Consider the following 21,200-nt stretch of genomic DNA (forward strand, 5'->3'; position numbering starts at 1 on the left):
AAAATTTAATTCATAAATAAGAGCACTAATAAATAAACTAGATTATACTAAAATAGAATAAAAAAGTGGTTTAATAAAATATTTGTTTTTGAGGAACAGCCTATTGTATGCAGTTCACGTTCTCTGGTTTAGTAGTCTGATTAGTAGTAGTAATTTGGGTAGTAGTAGTAATAGTGTTAGTAGTAGTCGTAATAGTATTAGTATAAGGGGAATTCATGACCTAATGATTAGAGAAGCACCTTTGGGACCAAAAAGGTCATTGGTTCGATTCCCTGGACCAGTAGGAATGGCTGAAGTGCCCTTGAGCAAGGCACCAAACCCCCAACTGCTCCCCAGGCTGCTCTGGGTATATTGTACATCGCTCTGGCTAAGAGTGTCTGCTAAATGCCTGTAATGTAATGTAATATTATCAATACTACTATTAGTATGAGTATTACTAATACTACTAACACTAATACTGCTAGTAGTAGTAGTAGTAGTAGTAAGTAGGGATGCACCAATCTAATACCGAGTATCCATATTGTTGCTAATATCAATCTGAAACAGTGTATAACTTTGGCATATTTTTCCCAATCTGATTAACTGAACTATTTTATCCCATGAATGAGCATTAGCTACAAATAATAATAATAATAATAATTAGATTAGATTAGATTAGATTAGATTAGATTAGATTAGATTAGATTAGATTAGATTAGATAAAACTTTATTGATCCCTTTGGGAAGGTTCCCTCAGGGAAATTAAGATTCCAGCAGCATCATTACAGATAAACAGAGAAAAGAAATAGAGAAAAACTTCTAGATAAATTAAAATAAATTAAGTTTTTACATAAACAAATATAAAAGAATAAGATATGGGGAGGGCGGCACGGTGGTGTAGTGGTTAGCACTGTCGCCTCACAGCAAGAAGGTCCGGGTTCGAGCCCCGTGGCTGGCGAGGGCCTTTCTGTGTGGAGTTTGCATGTTCTCCCCGTGTCCGCGTGGGTTTCCTCCGGGTGCTCCGGTTTCCCCCACAGTCCAAAGACATGCAGGTTAGGTTAACTGGTGACTCTAAATTGACCGTAGGCGTGAATGTGAGTGTGAATGGTTGTCTGTGTCTATGTGTCAGCCCTGTGATGACCTGGCAACTTGTCCAGGGTGTACCCCGCCTTTCGCCCGTAGTCAGCTGGGATAGGCTCCAGCTTGCCTGCGACCCTGTAGGACAGGATAAAGCGGCTAGAGATAATGAGATGAGATGAGATGAGATGAGAAGATATGGGGAAGAGAGGAAGGGGGAAGGGGGGGAGAAGTGGGGTTAGGGTAAGTGTGTGTGTGTGGGGGGGAGCAGGAAAGATATTGCACTTTATATTGCACATTATATTGCACATTGTCCGGTATTGCTTATTGTTAGGCTAGGCTAGGCTACTGCTCCTTCCTGTCCTCTGTCCTCCTGTTACCCCCCCAGAGAGGAGTTGTACAGTCTGATGGCATGAGGGACAAAGGAGTTTTTGAGTCTGTTCGTCCTACACTTGGGAAGGAGCATTCTGTCACTGAACAGGCTCCTCTGGTTGCTGATGACGGTGTGCAGAGGGTGACTGGCGTCGTCCATGATGTTCAATAGTTTGTCCATAGACCTCTTCTCTGCCACTGTCACCATAGAGTCCAGCTTCATGTCGACCACAGAGCCGGCCCGCCTGATCAGTTTGTCCAGCCTGGATGTGTCCTTCTTGGATGTGCTGCCCCCCCAGCACACCACAGTGTAAAACAGGACACTGGCGACCACAGACTGATAGAACATCCACAGGAGTTTCCTGCAGATGTTAAAGGACCGCAGCCTCCTAAGGAAGTATAGCCTGCTCTGTCCCTTCCTGTATAAGTGATTGGTGTTGCAAGTCCAGTCCAGCTTGCTGTCCAGCCACAGCCTGAGGTACTTGTAGGAATCCACAGCCTCCACCTCGACTCCCTCGATCAGAACTGGTCGTGACCTTGGTCTGGACCTCCCAAAGTCAATGACCAGCTCCTTGGTCTTCAAGGTGTTGAGCTGCAGATGGTTCCTGTTGCACCACACAGCAAAGTCCCTCACTAGGCTCCTATACTCCTCTCTGTCGTCACTGATACACCCAATGATGGCTGTGTCATCGGCAAACTTCTGAATGTGACACAGCTCCAAGTTGTAGCAGAAGTCCGCGGTGTACAGGGTGAAGAGAAGAGGGGCCAGCACCGTGCCCTGGGGTGCTCCAGTGCTGCTAATTACAGTGTCAGACGTGATGTCCTTCAGCCTGATGTACTGCGGCCTGTCAGTGAGGTAGCTGGAGATCCAGGTGACCAGGCAGGGGTCCACTCGCATCCTGTTCAGTTTGTCCTGAAGCAGTAGGGGCTGGATGGTGTTGAAGGCACTCGAGAAGTCCAAGAAGAGGATCCTCACTGTGCCATTTCCCTTATCCAGATGCGAGTGGGCTTGGTGTAGCAGGTAGAGGATGGCATCTTCCACACCAACACCTGCCCGGTACGCAAATTGCAGACAGTCCTGGGCATGTTGTACCTGGGGTCTGAGGAGGCTGAGGAAGAGCCGCTCCAACATCTTCATCAGATGTGAAGTGAGCGCCACCGGTTGGAAGTCGTTGAGCTCGCTGGGCCGATTCTTTTTGGGAACTGGAACGATACATGATGTCTTCCAGAGGGTTGGCACTCTCCCCAGCTGCAGGCTGAGGTTGAAGATGCGTTGGAGTGGTTCACCCAGTTCAGCAGCGCAGGTCTTCAGTAGTCGTGGACACACCTTGTCTAGGCCTGCTGCTTTCCTGGGGTGAAGCTTCCTCAGTTGACCTCTGACCTGGTCTGCAGTAATGCATAGAGGAGTCAGTGTTGAGGTGGGGGAGGAGGGGGCTGCTGTGATAACTGGGGGGGAGGTGTGTTGAGGGAAGAAGGAGAAATGGCTGCAGTGAGGGAGAGGGTGGGGGGGACGTGGGCTGGTTGAACCGATTGAAGAAGTCATTCAACTCGTTTGCCCTCTCCACTGTCGCCTCAACGACTCTGTTCTTTGTATTGTGGCCTGTGATGGTTTTCACACCTTCCCAGACCTCCCTCATGCTGTTCTCCTTCAGCTTCTGCTCCACCTTTCTCCTGTAGCTGTCCTTAGCTTCCCTCATGCAGCGTTTCACCTCCTGCTGTGCTTAATAATAATAATAATAATAATAATAATAATAATAATAATTTGTCAGGAATATGAACATTTTCCTCAGATACAGGACTGTGCAAAAGTCTTAGACACCCTTTTTTTATGCCTCCACCACCTTAAGGTGCAGGAGGCATTATGTTTTCGGGTTGTCCGTCTGTCCGTGCATGTGTCCGTGCGTGTGTGCGTCCATTCCGAAACCTTGTGAACACGATATCTCAAAGGCTAATGAAAGGAATTTCACCAAACTCTCACCATTTGTGCGCTTTGGGACAAACATGAACTGATTAGATTTTGAAGTTAAAAGGTCACAGGTCAAGATTACTGTGAGGTCAAATGTCCATCCCCAAACATTGTGAACTCCATATCTCAAAGACTAATGAAAGGAATTTCACCAAACTTTCACCATTTGTGCACTTTGGGACAAAGATGAAATGATTAGATTTTGAGAACAAAAGGTCTAAGGTCAAGGTCACTTTGAGGTCAAATGTCTGTCCGAAAACCTTGTGAACACAATATCTCCAAGGCAGATGAAAGGAATTTCACCAAACTTTCACCATTTGTGCATTTGGGGACAAACATGAACTTATTTGATTTTGAGGTTAAAAGGTCACAGGTCAAGATTACTGTGAGGTCAAATGTCCATCCCCAAATCACACCTTGATAAGGTGTGTAGTCTACCAGGCAGAGGCATCCCCATCGACGCCGTTGACGTTGAGTTCTATCTAGTTTTCATACAAACTTTGTTATAGATTTCTACTTTATGACTTCTACATTATCGAGTCGGTACAAAAACATTTTAGAGTCCAAACGTTTGTTTTTCAGCACAAATTAAATGTTACAGGAAAAAAAAAGTTTGTATCTGAGCAGCATATTACATAAGAGATCACATTTCAGATTAAAAAAGAAAACATAACGAAGGCTGCTGGGTTTTGGTGCAAAATGAAGAAGCGAGTGACAGTCAAAGTGTCCAGAAGAACTGTGGCTGGTTCTGTAAGACGCTCAGTAAAACCTACAGCTCATTTCCTTATAAAACTGCACTCATTGTACCTGAGACTGCTTTTTTTTTAAAGCAAAGGGCTGTCTCACACCAAATACTGACTTTCTTTCATTTATGATGGCTTACTGCTTATAGTAATTTTTTTTAATATTGAACATTTAATTTAATTATTTTTAAGCCATTTTTTATCTACAGCATTTCTTTACATGTGCCTAAGACTTTTGCACAGGACTGTATTTTGGTGAGTTCCTCAAAAAACCTCACAAGACTAAAATTATGCAAGAATTATACTTAGCAGTGACAGGTAATTGCTATAGAATATTTCATGTTGATATTGAAAAAAATTGTAAACATGCAGCTCTCATAAAAGTCTTCTAAATATTTTTAAAATAGTGAATACCACAAGAGTAGGCTGTTCTTATGGAATCTTCTCCCAAATAAGGTGAACTCATGACCCTGTGTGAATGCAGCAAAAGGACACAAATTGTCTTAAACCACAGATTGGTACTGTAACGTATCTGTGATGTCCTGGATAATTTATCAGAACCTGGCTTGTTCACTGTCAGGATGTAAGCATCAGATCCAGATAATCAAACCTCTATTTTCAGTATTGTATCAAAAATGGAAAAACTTGGATTGGTGCATCCATAGGAGTGAGAGGAAAATAAAATTTAACCCTGATCACAGACATGCATCCTAGCAATCATTTTCTGTCTCACACATGTGCCTGCACTTTGTCTCACACTATGTCTCTGTTTCTCACACAGAGGAAACTTCTTACCCAACATCAATACCAGTTATATAAAGAAGTGCAATTTTGACTTTGAACATAACAGTTACTGCCCTATATTCAGAGTGGGAGATGTGATCCGGTTTAGCCATCAGAACTTCACCACGCTGGCGAATAAAGTGAGTCTGTATTCACTTCCCTGTTTCCTTTCACATCCTTCAGATAGTTGTACAATATTTGACTTTAAAGGTGCAGTGTGTAACATTTCAAAGTATTTCTAGACCTATAATAATCATATTATTGCATAGATCACTTGGAAATGCTGTGATTTTTTTTCTTTTGCAATACACATTCTTCATTTCAGTATTCCATTTACATTTTTCTGGCCCTGTAAATATCCAAACCCAGAGTCAGAACAGCACAGCTAACTTTCAATTTTCCTCCAAAAGCGAAGTATGAGGCATAGTCTCATGACAGAGGATGAGGTTGGTTGGGGAAAAGGGAAGGATTTCATTTCCAGTTAGAAAAAAAAATACAATTGCTCCTTTAACTACTATTCTGAGGCCAAGTTTACATTAGACCGTATCTGTCTCGTTTTCTTCGCGGACGCACTGTCCGTTTACATTAAAACGCCCGGAAACGCCGGGAAACGGGAATCCGCCAGGGTCCACGTATTCAATCCAGATCGTGTCTGGTCCGGTGCTGTGTAAACATTGAGAATACGCGGATACGCTGTGCTGAGCTCTAGCTGGCGTCGTCATTGGACAACGTCATTGTGACATCCACCTTCCTGATTCGCTGGCGTTGGTCATGTGACGCGACTGCTGAAAAACGGGCGCGGACTTCCGCCTTGTATCACCTTTCATTAAAGAGTATAAAAGTATGAAAATACTGCAAATACTGATGCAAATACTGCCCATTGTGTAGTTATGATTGTCTTTAGGCTTGCCATCCTTCCACTTGCAAGTGGTAAGTGACGCGCATGCCCGACATGCGCTGAGATCACACACACAGCGGCTCAGTCCCAAATCACTGCTCATGCGCTATACTCGCGCGCTCTGTGAGCTGTGCAGGGCCGGAGTGCGCACCCTCCAGAGGGCACTCGCTGTTCAGGGCGGAGTGATTTGGAGCGCAGGATGCCTGCGGAGCCGAGCGTATCCGTGTATTGGCGTTGCTGTGTGCATGCGAATCGTGTATTGGCGTTGCTGTGTGCACACTAATCGTTTTAAAAACGTTAATCTGATGATCCGCTGATACGGTCTAATGTAAACCCCACCTCAATAAGTCAGTCAATCATTCAGTCAATCATTCAGTTTCTTTCTTTCTTTCTTTCTTTCTTTCTTTCTTTCTTTCTTTCTTTCTTTCTGACCTCTAAGGGTGGAGTGATAGGCATAAAGATAGCCTGGTTGTGTGACCTGGATAAATCAGAGGACGAATGTAAGCCTGCATACTCCTTTACCCGTCTGGATGCCATGTCTCAGAAAACCAGCGTATCACCAGGGTACAACTTTAGGTGTGTACAAACTGAGACAGAATGCACCTTAGTTTCTTCCTGAAATAAAACTTATTTGTATATAGTACAGTCATGCGGGTTGTGTCTCAGTGAAAAGGTTAGTCCTGTGGAAACTTTCAGGTTGGAAAATTTACTTGAAGCTCATATGCATCATTTTGCTTTAAGGTTCGCAAAGTACTTTAAGATGGAGAATGGGACGGAGTACCGCACGCTGCTGAAAGCAGTCGCTATCCGATTTGATGTGATGGTCAACGGAGACGTGAGTTTCCAAGAAATTGGCTCAATGTTTCCATAAATTGTGTGTGTATGTGTGTGTAAGAGTGAATAATCCTTCTGTTCACACAATTTTTGTCCATTTTTGCAGGCTGGGAAATTTAATATGATCCCAACTCTAATCAATATGGTGGCTGCCTTCACTTCTGTGGGTGTGGTAAGTTTGTGTTCTTTGGAATATTTGGTTCATATGTGTACAGTCCAATAAATCACCTACTTTTTAATCGTGGATATGGATCATATGGTATTATTTATCAGTATTGTTTCGGCTTTTGTTACTGGATACTATTTTGTGCTGTGCTATTAGAGTTTGCCTGTGTTTTGTGAAGACTCTGTTTACTAATTGCTGGGTTTCACGTGATGTCACATCCGCCTCATTAGTTATTCAAAACTTTAGCTGGTGGTCTACCAAAGCTCAGTTGACAAAGCGTTTGTACAGAGAAGGTGCATTGCTCGCATGAAAAATGCCTTACACTTGCGTTGTTTTAGGTTGTTCAAATCGATCAAACCATGAAACTGATAAAAGTTTCTTCAGGGTTCCCCGTGAACTAATAAAAAGGGGTGAATGAACACAGGATTTCACAAAAAGATGTCGAGAAAGGTGGCTTTTGAACCTCTCACTGAAATCGAAGGGAGCTGAGTCGAAGCATGCTTGAGTTTGCAGAGATCACTTGGTGAAAGATTTGTATTTCCCTCTCAGCAATGTCTTTAGTGTTTTCCAAGTACTTTTCTTGCTATGTGTCGTTATTTTACGGTACTTTTTTAGTCACAAAGCGCTAAAGTCCCCAGGTGTTTCTTTGTTTACTCCTCACAAAGTCCATATGCATGAAGGGAAATTCTTATCCAGCCATACAGTTACAATGCGCCGTGATCACTTCTTCATCTTGTTTAACTAAGATCCAGGTCTTTAAAGGGGTTTCTGATTATCTTTGTGAATGATTTACCTGAGAGATAAGAGCCAACACAAGTGAGAATCAAGCCAACTGTTGTTTGTTTACACTTCAACTTGCAGCGCTTCGTTGTAAAGACGTGAACGAAAAGCTTAAAAAAAACATATTTACACGGGCAAAAACAATACAGGATTCATTCAGCAGCAACTTGATACCGAGGTCCTTTGCCCAGCCACATACAAAAAAGTTATAAGCCTCTATACTCTTCCATGCTTTCATCTGTTTTGCCATGTAGAAGGATGTCTGCAACACCAGATAGTTCGAGATGTCGGGGAACTCGACTGAAGGGTAGTTTTCGAGATCGTATGACAAATCCTTCTTTCCCAGACTGTAGGGGTCGATTCCATTGCACATAGCAATCTTCTGAATATATCTAAAGCCAGCAGTGGCTTCTAGATTACGAGCGTACTCTGATAAGTTATCGCTAGTTGTTTGCAATACAGCAGCCATTTAGACCACCTATTTCACTTCCGGTAAAACCGCTAAGAAAAGTCACATGACTGAAACCCAGCAATATGCTGTAAAATGAACATACATTTCGTTCATTCATTCATTTTCAGTAAGCACTTTTATCCTGATCAGAGTCATGGTGGATCCGGAGCCTATCCTGGTAACACTGGTTGCAAGGCAGGTTTGCAGTGTAAAAAGCAGAACAGTCAAAAAGTCAAAGTCCCTCCTGTGCCAGGACCTGGTCTTCCCAGGCAGTCTCCTGTCGTAGTACTAACCAGGCCCTTAAGGCACATTGGGTGGCACTGATCTCCATTTCAGGAGCCCTTGGCCTCTCGCCTATTACATAGCCTGGGTTACAGTGGGAGGCTGGTCCTCTGGTAACCACAAGAGTTTGTCTCCCTACTTGCATCTGTATTGCGGTGTGCCTTGCCAGATGGCAGTAGGTACCAGCCTTATGATGGTCTTTGGTATGACAACCATGATTAGAACTCGCAATCTCCCAGTTGAAAAGTGGACATGCTAACCACTAGGCCAACTTGTGATCCAGCCAAACAGTAACACCAGTTAAATATGAATCTCTGGTTCTGTGAACCCCATGATTCACCTGGAGTGCTAATGAGAGCTTGAAAGGCAAGGCTTTGTATTGGAATTCTTGCCCTTAGAAGGCAAACTTAAGCACCATCTGTGCTATGGGAAAATAAGGTTTTTTGCAAGTTCATGAATGTGATCCAGCCATGTGAAACCTGTAGCATATGTATAAGGAGGGTGTTTACAAGCCAACTCAACCTGCTCAGATCTAAAATTGGGCAGAAACTTCCATTTATATTTAGAACAATAAATTTAACTTTCACCTGTTTTGACCTCTGCGGTCGACAAATTCTACAGGACACCTGCCTAAGTGGGAACAAACTGGGGTCCAAGATCCCCAGGGCCTTAAACCTTGAAAAAGTTAGGTACAAGCAGAAGAATGGTAGTTCCTTTCAACATCAAGACCCACTATTTTGATACAAACAAGCCCAATATTTGGCTATGCTTTCAAAATGAAAAGAAAAGCAAACTCAGAAGTAGAATAAAACTAGAAGGGCACTCAGAGAGTGCCACAACCACCTTATATGTCTGGATATATTTCCTAAATTCTTGCACTTATGTACCTACATGTATATCCCAGAGGACTATTGGTACCTGTGAATGTGGATTTCGATATGGAGTCATCGTATTTCTGCATTGGCTATGTTTTGTCGCTATTGAACTGTACTGCCGTCTACTGGATTATAGGATGTATGGCAAATGCATATTGCAAGCGTATTGCAACGTTTCATAAAACTTTAGTAAAAGGGAAAATAAATTCCTGGATCCGCCCCTTGACTCAGATCCACTCCAAATTTTAATGTATTTTTCCTTGGCCCATGTTATACCCTTCCACCAAGATTCATGGAAATCGGGTTGGTTGGTCTTCAGCAATCCTGCTTAACGTGAATCAGACAAACAATCCACACTAAAAACATAACCTCATACATGGAGGTAATTAGATCACTACTATCATCATTATATTGGAAAATCTCAGCATGTGGTTTTCAGGTGTTCACACCAGCCCTAGAGGTTAGGCAGGGTGAAGTAAAGCAAATAATACACTAGACAGTCACTGCTTTTTTTTCCTCAAATGTCGAAGTGCATTCTGTAAACTTATGTACTGCTGAAATGTTTCAGGAGATGGCTCAAGGGCAGTTACAGAACTTTCGGTAACTGACACAAATCATAGATTCAGAAGAAAAGAAGCTTCAGGTTTATTGATTCCTTGAGAACAATCATGATTGAAAATAAATGCATGTTGTGTGATCACAATGTTATCAGACATACATTAACTTTGACTTGTATTTGAATTTAATTTGTGTTACTTCTTGGGGGCGATCCCATTTTGTCTTATAAAAATGTACAGTTTCGGAAAGTGTTTATATATTATTGACTTGAATTGATGTGCTTTTTTTTAATGTATGCTCTTTTCAGGGAGCTGTTCTTTGTGATATAATTCTTCTGAATTTCCTGAAAGGAGCTGACCAGTACAAGGCAAGGAAATTTGAAGAGGTATGTTTTTTTTTTCTTTTGCTGAGATTCCTATTAGTTCAGGTTTTTGTAAGAAAAAAAACCAGCAGCTTTTGTTTTCCTTCTTTTGCTAGGTGTCAGATGCACACATTGAAAAATCACCCTCCTACATGAGCAGCGTGTACCGGACCAGAGATCACAGCCAGCTGTCGGTCAGACCTGAAGACAAATTCTCTAATGACTCAGGGGCTTTTTCCATTGGACAGTATGGTTAACATCTTCAGAATTCCTTCTAGTAACACTTACACACCCTACACAATTTCACTTGTAGCTGAATATAAATATGCACTGTAAATAGCTGTATCACATTCTAGTACTGAATTGAATATACAAGGTGTCCTATTAGTAAAAAAGCAAAGATTTCACATTCAAACAGAAAATTTTTTAAATAATGTACACTAATAATCAACAATTATATATATATATATATATATATATTTCTTCTTCTTCTTCTTTTTTTGGCTGCTCCTGATTAGGGGTCACCACAGTGGATCTTTCATCTCCATTGCTCCCTGTCTTCCGCATCCTTCTCTACCACACCTGACACTTTCATGTCCTGTCTCACCACATCCATGTATCTCCTCTTTGGCCTTCCTTGTTTTCGTTTGCCTGGCAGCTCCATCCTCAACATTCTCCTCACATGCTCTGCATCTCTTCTCAGGATGTGCCCATACCATCTCAGTCTCATCTTTCTTAGCTTAATTCCCAAGCTCTCCACATGTGCTGTCCCTCTGATGTGCTCGTTCCTTATCCTGTCCAACCTAGTCACTCCCATCGCAATCCTTAACATCCTCAACTCCGCCACCTCCAACTTTGCCTCCTGTCTCTTCGCTAAGGGTACGGTCTCCAATCCATACATCACAGCTGGTCTCACTACTGTCTTATACATCTTACCTTTCACTTTTGCTGGGACTTTCCTATCACAAATGACTCCCGAAATCCTTCTCCAACTGCTCCACCCTGCCTGCACTCTCTTTCTCACCTCACTATCGCAGCCCCCATTTTCCTGCATAGTTGACCCCAGGTACTTGAATTCACCAACTTTCTTTATGTCTACTCCTTGCATCTTCACTACACTCTCATCCCCATTCTCATTGATGCACATGTATTCTGTTTTGCTGCTGCTCACCTTCATTCCTCTTCGTTCCAATGCATACCTCCATCTCTCCAAACCCAACTCAACCTCCTTTCTACTTTCACCACATATCACAATATCATCCGCAAACATCATGTTCCATGGTGACTCTTGCCTCACTTCGTTCGTCAAGCTATCCATCACTATGGCAAACAAAAAAGGACTCAAAGCAGATCCTTGATGAAGTCCCACTTTCACCTTGAACCATTCAGTTGTTCCAACTGTACACCTCACTGCTGTTTCACTGTTCTCATACATGTCTTGCACCACTCTAATATACTTCTCATTCACTCCACTCTTTCTCATACAATACCATAACTCATCTCTCGGCGCTGTATCGTATGCCTTCTCCAGGTCTACAAACACACAATGTAGCTTTCTCTGGCCTTCCCTGTACTTCTCCATTAACATTCTTAAAGCAAATTTGCATCCGACGTGCTCTTCCTTGGCATAAACCCATACTGCTGTTCACAGATTGCTACCTCTCTTCTCAGTCTCGCCTCCAGTACCCTTTCCCATAGCTTCATGGTGTGGCTCATCAATTTTATTCCTCTGTAATTACTGCAGCTCTGTACATCTCCCTTATTCTTGTATATTGGGACTAGCACACTCTTTCTCCATTCATTTGGCATTTTCTCATTCTCTAGGATCTTATTAAACAATCTCGTTAGGAACTCCACAGCCATCTCACCCAAACATCTCCAAGCCTCAATCGGGATACCACCTGGTCCGACTGCTTTCCCAGTCGTCATTCTTTTCATGGCTGCCCTCACCTCATCTTTACTAACCAACTCTGCTTCCTGATTTGCTGTCTGCAATGAATCCGACCTTTTCTCTCTTGGATTCTCCTCATTTAATAAATCCTCAAAGTACTCTTTCCACCTTCTTAATACGCTCTCTTTGTTTGTCAGCACATTTCCATTTACATCTTTCATCACTCTTACCTGCTGTATATCCCTCGCTTCCCTGTTTCTCTGCCTAGCTAGTCTGTACAGGTCTTTCTCTCCTTTGGTCTCCAGTCTTTCATACAACTCCTGGTATGCATCTGCGTTCGCCTTCGCTACCACTCTTTTTGCCTTCTGTCTTGTCTCTCTGATCGTCCCAATTCTTTTTTGCTAGCCTCTTCTCTTTTATAATTTCCTGCACTTCTTTGTTCCACCACTATGTCTCCTTGTCTTCCTTCCTCCTTCCTGATGACCACCCTAGCACCTTCCTTGCTGCCTCTCTTACTAGTACAGCAGTAGTATTCCAATCTTCTGGTAGACTTCCATGACCACTCAATGCTCGTCTCATTTCTTCCCTAAACTCCTTCTGATGTTCAACCTCTTTTAGTTTCCACCACTTTATATATATATATGCTGATTCATTAAAGCTATGCAACAACATACAGTATATGTAGTTATGCAGTGACTAAACATTGTTAAACCGATCAAAATAATCTTAGACCATATTTTAGATTCTTTGTAGTAGCCTTGATTGTCTTGAAAACAAATTTCAAGTGCAAGGTTAAATCAAAAACTTTCTAAGATCCTTAAAAACATAATTAATCAGGTGTATCCCAACTTCTGACTGATACAGTATGTGTAGAATATCATGTTTGGACACAAAACATTTTTTTTCCTTTTAAAAAAATGCAACACATCTATCTGGGATTTTCTGTGAATACATCACAGTAAAGGTCCTGTCCATTTGAATAATGCTGGTAACAGCTGTTTTCCATAGTTATAACAATTACAATAAACTAAACCTCAACGTAAAACAACTGACTAATAATATGCCTTAAAATGCAGATTAGTAAGGAATAAAACAAAACAAGGCATGATGTTAGAGGAAAATAATCAGCGATATTTTGGTGTAACAATCATTTTCCAATAATGGTAAAAGTGTTTTATTCCTCTTATACAACAGCAATTTGCCAATGCTAACATTTTTTAAATTAGAGAATTACATATTGTACTTTTTATCCATATTATGTGTCAGTCCACCAGATATTCATAACAGATGCTCAGATTATGGATTTTGAATGGAACATATCCGATATACCACAAAACTTTTCTGCTGCGCATGTGCACAATCATTTATTTGTCCGCCGGGAAAGAGAGAAGATGAGGCTAATCCAGTGCTACTGCTAGGATTAGCTATGCTATAATTAAGCACTACTGTAAATAAATAAACCAAAAACTGAAAGTGAAGACATGCTGAATACCTGAAAGGCTACCAAAACTTCATTATATATTATTCACACATATTTACAAGAGAAAAACATACCAACAAACATCGAAAAACTGGAAAAGAGACACATCGGCGATGTAGAACTTCTGCACTAGCGAGTGACTGTAACAATATTAGTGACTGTAACATTATTATTATTATACATACACACTGTCTTCATATCAGCATTCTCGAAGGCCAACACGAGCTTACCTGTGACTTGGTGCTGTTAGTGCAGCAGTCCAGTTACCTTCTAGCCGGTGTAGTGTTAGTGCAGGCCAGTGCTAGCACATGCCAATGCTAGCGCAGTCAAACCAAATATTATTATTTTCCCTGTGTAATTTACTTTGTTACTTTTAAAATCAACATCGACAACTACACACAATGGAACGACCTGGCAGCCAAAATTCTCTCAAAATCCTCCGCTTTTAACAAAACAAACCTCGTGGCCATGTTTTTTACAAACTGTCACAGTCACTCGCTAGTGCAGAAGTTTTACATCTCCGACGTGTCTCTTTTCCAGTTTTTCGATGTTCGTTGGTATGTTTTTCCCTTGTAAATATGTGTGAATAATATATAATGAAGTTTTGGTAGCCTTTCGGGTATTCATCGTGTCTTCAGTTTCAGTTTTTGGTTTATTTATTTAGTGCTTAATTATAGCATAGCTAATCCTAGCAGTAGCACTGGATTAGCCTCGGCTTCTCTTTTTCCCAGTGGACAAATAAATGATTGTGCGCATGCGCAGCAGAAGTTTTATCATTGGATATTCGAATGAGCTCTGACATGTGATGTCATGTCATCTTGACAACGTGCAATATTGTAACAATATTGCATGCTCATTCTCCATTGGGGAGAGTGGCGTAATACACGGAGGATACACGATATGATAACAATATTGCATGCCATCAATAAACCCACTAGAAGGGAATAGAATACATGTTTTTATTCCATGGATAAAGTGGCCCATACGTATAATATTCATTGATAGTTACTGGATCAGCCAGTGAAAACAGTGCAAAATATTACACATTTTTCAACGCTGTTTCTACACATTCTGTAAACAGTGCATCTGGTACAAAAATCCCGTGACATGACACACATATAGTTACAATTAATATTGTAGAACATCAATGAGAGCGGTTAATTCCTGCTAATACATACATGAATGAAGTTATAAACAGTCCTTCCTTCACCACTCTCTCTCAAGCTAGAGGAAAACTTAGCCACAGCTTTACCTCTGACGAGATACTTCCATTGGAGACTACTTCCAAAAATGCTAAATAAACAAATTAATACCTAATTACACACATTTTTAAATCCATTTACATGGATTGACCAACTTACAAGTCCCTGTGTATATTAATACTTTAGAACAAAATAGCTGCTGTTATAGAAAATTAATCTACACCGTCTGAGTAATCAGAATTGAAATTTCAATAGTATTGAATAATAAATAACAATAATGAAATTGCTGTGACTGCTAATTGCTTTGATAATTGCCCTATTACTTTTGGGACACCCTGTATTTAAGTGCTTCAGTGTCAGATATAATATCTGCATGGTCATTTTCAGACCTATAGCAATAGAAGACCAAGGTAACTTAAAGCATAAAGTAGCACTGTGAGTAAGTAGAAGTACAGTTGAATATCCACAATTACACAAGTAGTACCATTATTTAACAATTTAGGAGTAGAGATCATCATATTAATACGATCTTAAATCATATTTGATAACAAGATTCAAGCCTTTACGTGCTATTAATTAATTAAAGTGAATTAACATGAGCATTATTGATACTGAATTAAATCATTATTTTAACTCTCACTTTAGATACTCTCTTAAGGAGCTCATTTCGATTGCATGTGTTAAAAAAACGCACTGTTACATCAAATGGTAGAATTGTAGAGATTGGGCATTGGAAAAATTTTGCTTGTAGAGAAGGTAGCATTGTGGCTCAGATTATTGTAGGAGTGTGCATAGCTTTCACCTGAAACTGTTTTTCTGCTTGCCAGTGCACAAAAAATTAATGTGCTCTAAAATCATGTGCTTTTTTTTCCTTTCTTTTGTTAAGTGATATTTCACTGCTCACTGATTTATTTCCACTATATTTTCTAAATCAATGTGTCCGATCATTTTAAGATGCTTATTTTAAAAGGTGAACAAATTTGGAAAATCTTATCCTAACACCTGAGAACTTGTTCAACTCTAATGTGGATCTGCTGGAGAAATACAACAGAGATGGCGGAAAGAATGTACATAGTTGAAGGATAAGAATCTTGAGAAGTACTTGGAAATTGTAAAACAACGTAATAAACTGTAGGAATTCAATGCTGTAAATCCAACTTGCAATAAGACAGTAGTTTAAAAGTTGGATGTTTTAGTGTCTGTGATAAACCACTTGTGTAATCTATATTATGTGTAATCTGACTAATCTGCACTAGTAAATATATCATATCAAAGCAAGATGAATGAGTCCATGCAATCATATTTCATAAATAGGTGCACTCGTGTAAGTGTAAAGGTATCCTTATATGAAATATAAAATATGCATATGGTTTTCACATTTCAGAAAATGCTCATCTCCTTGGGTTTTCATACACAGCAGTCTCTAGAGTTTTGGTGGTTCTGAGGGTAGAAACTGTTGATGAGAGAGAGATCAGAGGAAAATGTCCAGGGGTGGGTTTCCCCAAAAGCCTCTTAATGCTAAGAGCATCTTAACTAGGAGAGAGAGTGTTCATTGTGATGCTCGCTCTACCGTTTAACGATGATCTTTGTGTTACGATGCTTTTGTGAAACTCACCCCAGACTAGGGCTACATCCACACGACAACGGCAACGAGATGTTATTTAAAAAAATATCGCGTCCACATGGGCAACAATCAGTAAAATATCAGGTCCATATGGCAACGCAACGCTTGCTGAAAACGATGCAATACACATGCCACACCTCTAGGGGCGCTGTAAGACGGTCCCTTCGGAGACACCAGAACAATAGAAGAAGTAAGGACGCATGCGCATAAACTATTATGCGCGAGACTTCATATTAGCCACAAAGTCAGAAAAATCTGTTCGTAAAATTACATTATAATGACCAAATACAATGAAAAGTATTTTTCCAGTCTCACCTGTGAAAGGTAATCCCATGTGATCTCGTTTGGACGGTAAACCTGTTGGTACAGTTAAATGCAGCACATGAATGAGGCATCTTTATTCTCCGCTTTGACCCATCCAATATGGCGGCGAGGATGACGTATGATTCTACGCGGAAGGCGGCGTCTTTAATGGTTCGGAATAAATTGAATGCTACACGTTGATGGATTAATTTGTTCTTCTACGCCCTTTTTGAGGAATGTATTGTAGGACTTAAACCAACATCTGAAGAGGTGAGATCGCTCCTTTTTTTCCCTATTTTTGCTGGCGGGATTGACTCTGCCCTAAGGGCTATTCTCTCTCTCTCTCACTCTCTCTCTCACTTTGCACCATTACACAATAAATATTCACAGTGAAAATATTTTGTAAGCGCGTTTCATGAACCAAGTTATAGGATTTCTTGACAACTCGCATCGAGTTCGTTACACTTCTACCCGGCGTGAAGCACTCACAGTCATGTGGTTGTGATGTCATCGTAAACAAATCCGTTCTACTCATCCAGACAACTTCGCAACGGCAACGTTGCCAGATCTTTCCACTCTGGAACCCGTTCTCAAAAGATTGCGTTTTGGGGCACCCAAAACGCCGGTGCCGTGTGGACGCCAGGCCGAAATGATAAACAATTGTATCGGATTCACCTGAATCCGTTGCCATGTGGACAGGGCCTAATTCAAGCTGACAGGAAGTCTATGTTTACTCAATTAACCACTCTTTTCATATGCGGTGAGCAGAGAAGCATCTCAAAATGTACAATACATCGATCCTTGAGCCAGCCGGGCAACGACAACAGCAGCAGCAAATTCGTTGTGGGTAATTTTTTCCCATCTCCCACATAGGTTCAAGGAGAACCAAAACTTCTCAAAATCGTAATAAACTTTATTACAAAGGTAAACCTAAGGAAGAAAGGAGGTCGGACATGAGAGCGAACACTGAAGAATGACTATAGTGTATGATCTTAAAAACCCCAAAGGTGGGAAATTTTTTTTGCCTTCTCTGATTGGTTAATTTTACATTAACTCGATTACTCTAACTCCCGTAAGTTCCACTAGATGTCTACCTATTCCTTTAAATCACCCATTAGCCCATGGCCACTGAGACCGTAACAGATCAAGTTGACCCTAAGGAATAATTCGACTCTTTCTCTATCTATAGCTGATGTACATACGTACTTTCTGCCTGTTAGTCTATCAAGGCTCCTTGTCTTATCTTAAACACTTCTCTGCATAGCCTGTTCAAAACCAGATCTATTGGACAGACTTATTGGAGACTGGAATTAAGGCCATTTGATAACTAGTTTTCATGTCATGCTGCCCTCAGCATTAAGGCCTAAGTCAGAGCTCATTCACAAAACACATGAAGACAAACATTATAACATGGATTATATACAGTAGGGAATATGAAAATATAAAAATATATTATGTGGATGTGTTTTTCACTGGGAAATACACCACTTGTACTTTTCATACGAGCTACATCCGGGACATGGAGAACCAAAACCATGACATAAATCTCTATATGTATCACTTGTGAGGAAATCGATGAATTGTTTTGATAAATTTGAGTACTTTTTGTTTGTGAATGTGTCTATACAATAAAAAGAACATCACACATTGGCTTGAGGATATTAAGTTTATCTTCTTGTATTGAAAAACTCGCATTTTTCATACAAAATACATTGCGGATCTGAGTGACATATTTAACAGGTATTCCACTCAATCTCATCGTACATGAGCTGATACCCAATGAGACGCGTATCACCAAGTTGGCTATAAGCCATGTACGGTGAGATTGAGTGAAATAACTGTTTTATTCTATCCACATTCACTGGATTTTGAGAAACAGAGCATTTTTATTTTTAGCAAATTCGATAAATAAAAACTTTATACAAAATGTCCAATAAAATAATTTCTGCTTTGAATGTAAACAAACCGGCAAAATGACAGTAGCAATTTGTGAAAAATGCTATAATAATAATTCTTGAAAAATAAAAAAGGTACGTTCTTACCATCAAATAATTTTATTCCATATTTTGTTGCGCTTTTTTGTATTTTTTGGGGTTTTGTTTTCGAGTAGAGTTTTTATTTCGTCCTTGGTTGGTTCAACAACACGCTCCGCCATTTCGTTGTTGTTGTTCTTCTTCTTCTTTAGGGTTTTTCAAATCAACTTAAAGTGCATTACCGCCACTGACTGGGCTGGAGTGTGGAACAGGAGATATAAGGGGGTCCTATATTCTTTTAGCTATTTCTATTTCTTTTAAATACTTGATAACAAAGCCACTCACGGTATACCGATATGAGCTCATATCCTAGTAGTAGAGTAGCCAATCAGAGTGCATGATTGTTCATATCCAGTGAATGTGGATAGAATATTTCCCGATATTTCACTCTGACGTCACTCCCAGCGTTTTCCCACTGACTAGACGTGCGTTGTCAAAATGGCGAACCAGTTCAACATTAAAATTCTTTTGATTAACTTGCGTTTTTTTGGGGGGGGGATGTGTCCATATAATATAAAGAACTTTACACAGTGGCGCAAAGATATGAAGTTTATCTTCTCATGTTGAAAATATTTTCAGTCGTTCACTTCGCTCACTCGTGAATATGTCGAAGATAAACTTCATATCTTTGCACAACCGTGTAATATTCTCTATATATTTTCTGATTATTTTCCACAACCACTCCTGTCAGCCAAGAACAGGAATATGAGGCTGCAGTGAACACAAGTTTACAGAAACTAGATAGTTGCAGATTGGAAAAAGATTACCTGGTCTTTTTGCCAGTAATCTGACCAGTGCTGGTGAGTCTGTGCCAAATATAGCCTCAGATTCCTGATTCTGGGTGACATGACTGAACCCTGATGTGGTATTCTGTTGTTGTAGCCAGTTCACCTCAAGGTTCAGTGTGCTGTGCATGCTTTTCTACTCACCACTGTACAGAGGGTATTTGAGTTGCCATAGCCTTCCTGTCAGATGTGCAATCAAAGTAATTCTGGGGCTGTATGAAATGAAACCAGTTGACATTCAAAATGATTGACAATGACTCAAAATGATGACATTCATTCCATTGGGTCCCAAGATTGTAGATGAGCTCTTTTTGTTTAAGCTTCCTTACTTCATTGCTCCAATACCAGCAGCTAATCCATTGTTGTTGAAGTGTCTCACCAATGGAAAGGATAAATCCTTCGTTCTGATGGCTCAAAAAAAAATACTATTGGTTTCTCAGACATACTGCTGATTGCATTCGTCATGGGAGTGACAATAAACAACTCCTGTGGTGCTGCTTGAGGAGTGATGAGTGATAAAAATGGATCCTTTTTGGCCTGTGATTTTAAAGGCCTAGAGAAATGTACCCCCTTCCTCCTTAGATAATAATAGCACAAGTTCCGACAGTGAAAATTTATAATAGAAACCCACGTCGTAAACGTCGGGAACATTTAGAATTTGTCGAGCTTAAATTTCCCGCCAAGGGAATCCTGGTACCAATGTCACCATTATTAGCTGGCTTTCACGTGACGTCACGAGTGTGAGTGGTTTTACCAGCAGTTTTTCCACTGACATCCACACAGTGTAGCTTCTGTCCGACTCTCTGCTAGATTACATTCATTTTGACGGAAACTTGCGACAGAACACAACATAGAAAGAGAGACAAATAATTAAAGTACAATCTACGACTGTTATGGAGAAGAAGAGGGAGAGAAAAAAAGGGAAAGCTCCTGGAAAGCGATGCATTGCTGCTGGGTGCAGCAACACAAATGCCGTGGAGGGAGTGGCCCTGTTCCTTTTCCTGAAAGATAAAGATAATCACAAATTAGTCAAGACTTTGCTACAACGAACTGAAAAGCATTTTGTTTCCAACATACTGTAATACTACTAACTTGAGGAATGCATCTTCAACTTCCAATCATCCAAACCCCTTAAGGCGCGGAGGTGAGCTCGCACCGGGGCGAATAATGTCCCGAGGCATGGTCCTAGTGGGCCATGCTGGTTCATGATGGCACAGGGACAGGGAGGTGCATGCAAAATCTTGCCTAGCTGCGAGCTTCCCTGACCGAGTTATGAATTTTTAAAGTCCGCCTGGATCAGTAAATCATCTCATCTCATCTCATTATCTCTAGCCGCTTTATCCTGATCTACAGGGTCGCAGGCAAGCTGGAGCCTATCCCAGCTGACTACGGGCAAAAGGCGGGGTACACCCTGGACAAGTCGCCAGGTCATCACAGGGCTGACACATAGACACAGACAACCATTCACACTCACATTCACACCTACGGTCAATTTAGAGTCACCAGTTAACCTAACCTGCATGTCTTTGGACTGTGGGCGAAACCGGAGCACCCGGAGGAAACCCACGTGGACACGGGGAGAACATGCAAACTCCGCACAGAAAGGCCCTCGCCGGCCACAGGGCTCGAACCTGGACCTTCTTGCTGTGAGGCGACAGCGCTAACCACTACACCACCGTGCCGCCCCCTCAGTAAATCATATGGAAACTTAAAGCGCTGGGGTGAGCTCACGCCAGGGTGAATAACGTCCTGAGGCA

General features: G+C 41.0%; 1 protein-coding gene across 3 annotated transcripts in view; it reads left to right on the forward strand.

Moving 5' to 3' along the window:
• p2rx3b (purinergic receptor P2X, ligand-gated ion channel, 3b) overlaps positions 1-13,396 on the forward strand; it is a 50,898-nt gene extending 37,502 nt beyond the window's left edge. For all 3 annotated transcript variants that reach the window (XM_060924846.1, XM_060924848.1, XM_060924847.1), the window contains exons 8-13: positions 4,919-5,060; positions 6,258-6,394; positions 6,560-6,653; positions 6,759-6,824; positions 10,072-10,149; positions 10,242-13,396. In XM_060924846.1, the coding sequence (XP_060780829.1) occupies positions 4,919-5,060; positions 6,258-6,394; positions 6,560-6,653; positions 6,759-6,824; positions 10,072-10,149; positions 10,242-10,382 (658 nt within the window). In that variant the 3' untranslated portion in view covers positions 10,383-13,396. The remainder of the gene's footprint in view (positions 1-4,918; positions 5,061-6,257; positions 6,395-6,559; positions 6,654-6,758; positions 6,825-10,071; positions 10,150-10,241) is intronic.
• The last annotated feature ends 7,804 nt before the right edge of the window (positions 13,397-21,200 follow it).

The sequence above is a fragment of the Neoarius graeffei genome, chromosome 7 (genome assembly GCF_027579695.1).
Source record: "Neoarius graeffei isolate fNeoGra1 chromosome 7, fNeoGra1.pri, whole genome shotgun sequence".
In the NCBI taxonomy this organism is placed as follows: Eukaryota; Metazoa; Chordata; class Actinopteri; order Siluriformes; family Ariidae; genus Neoarius; species Neoarius graeffei.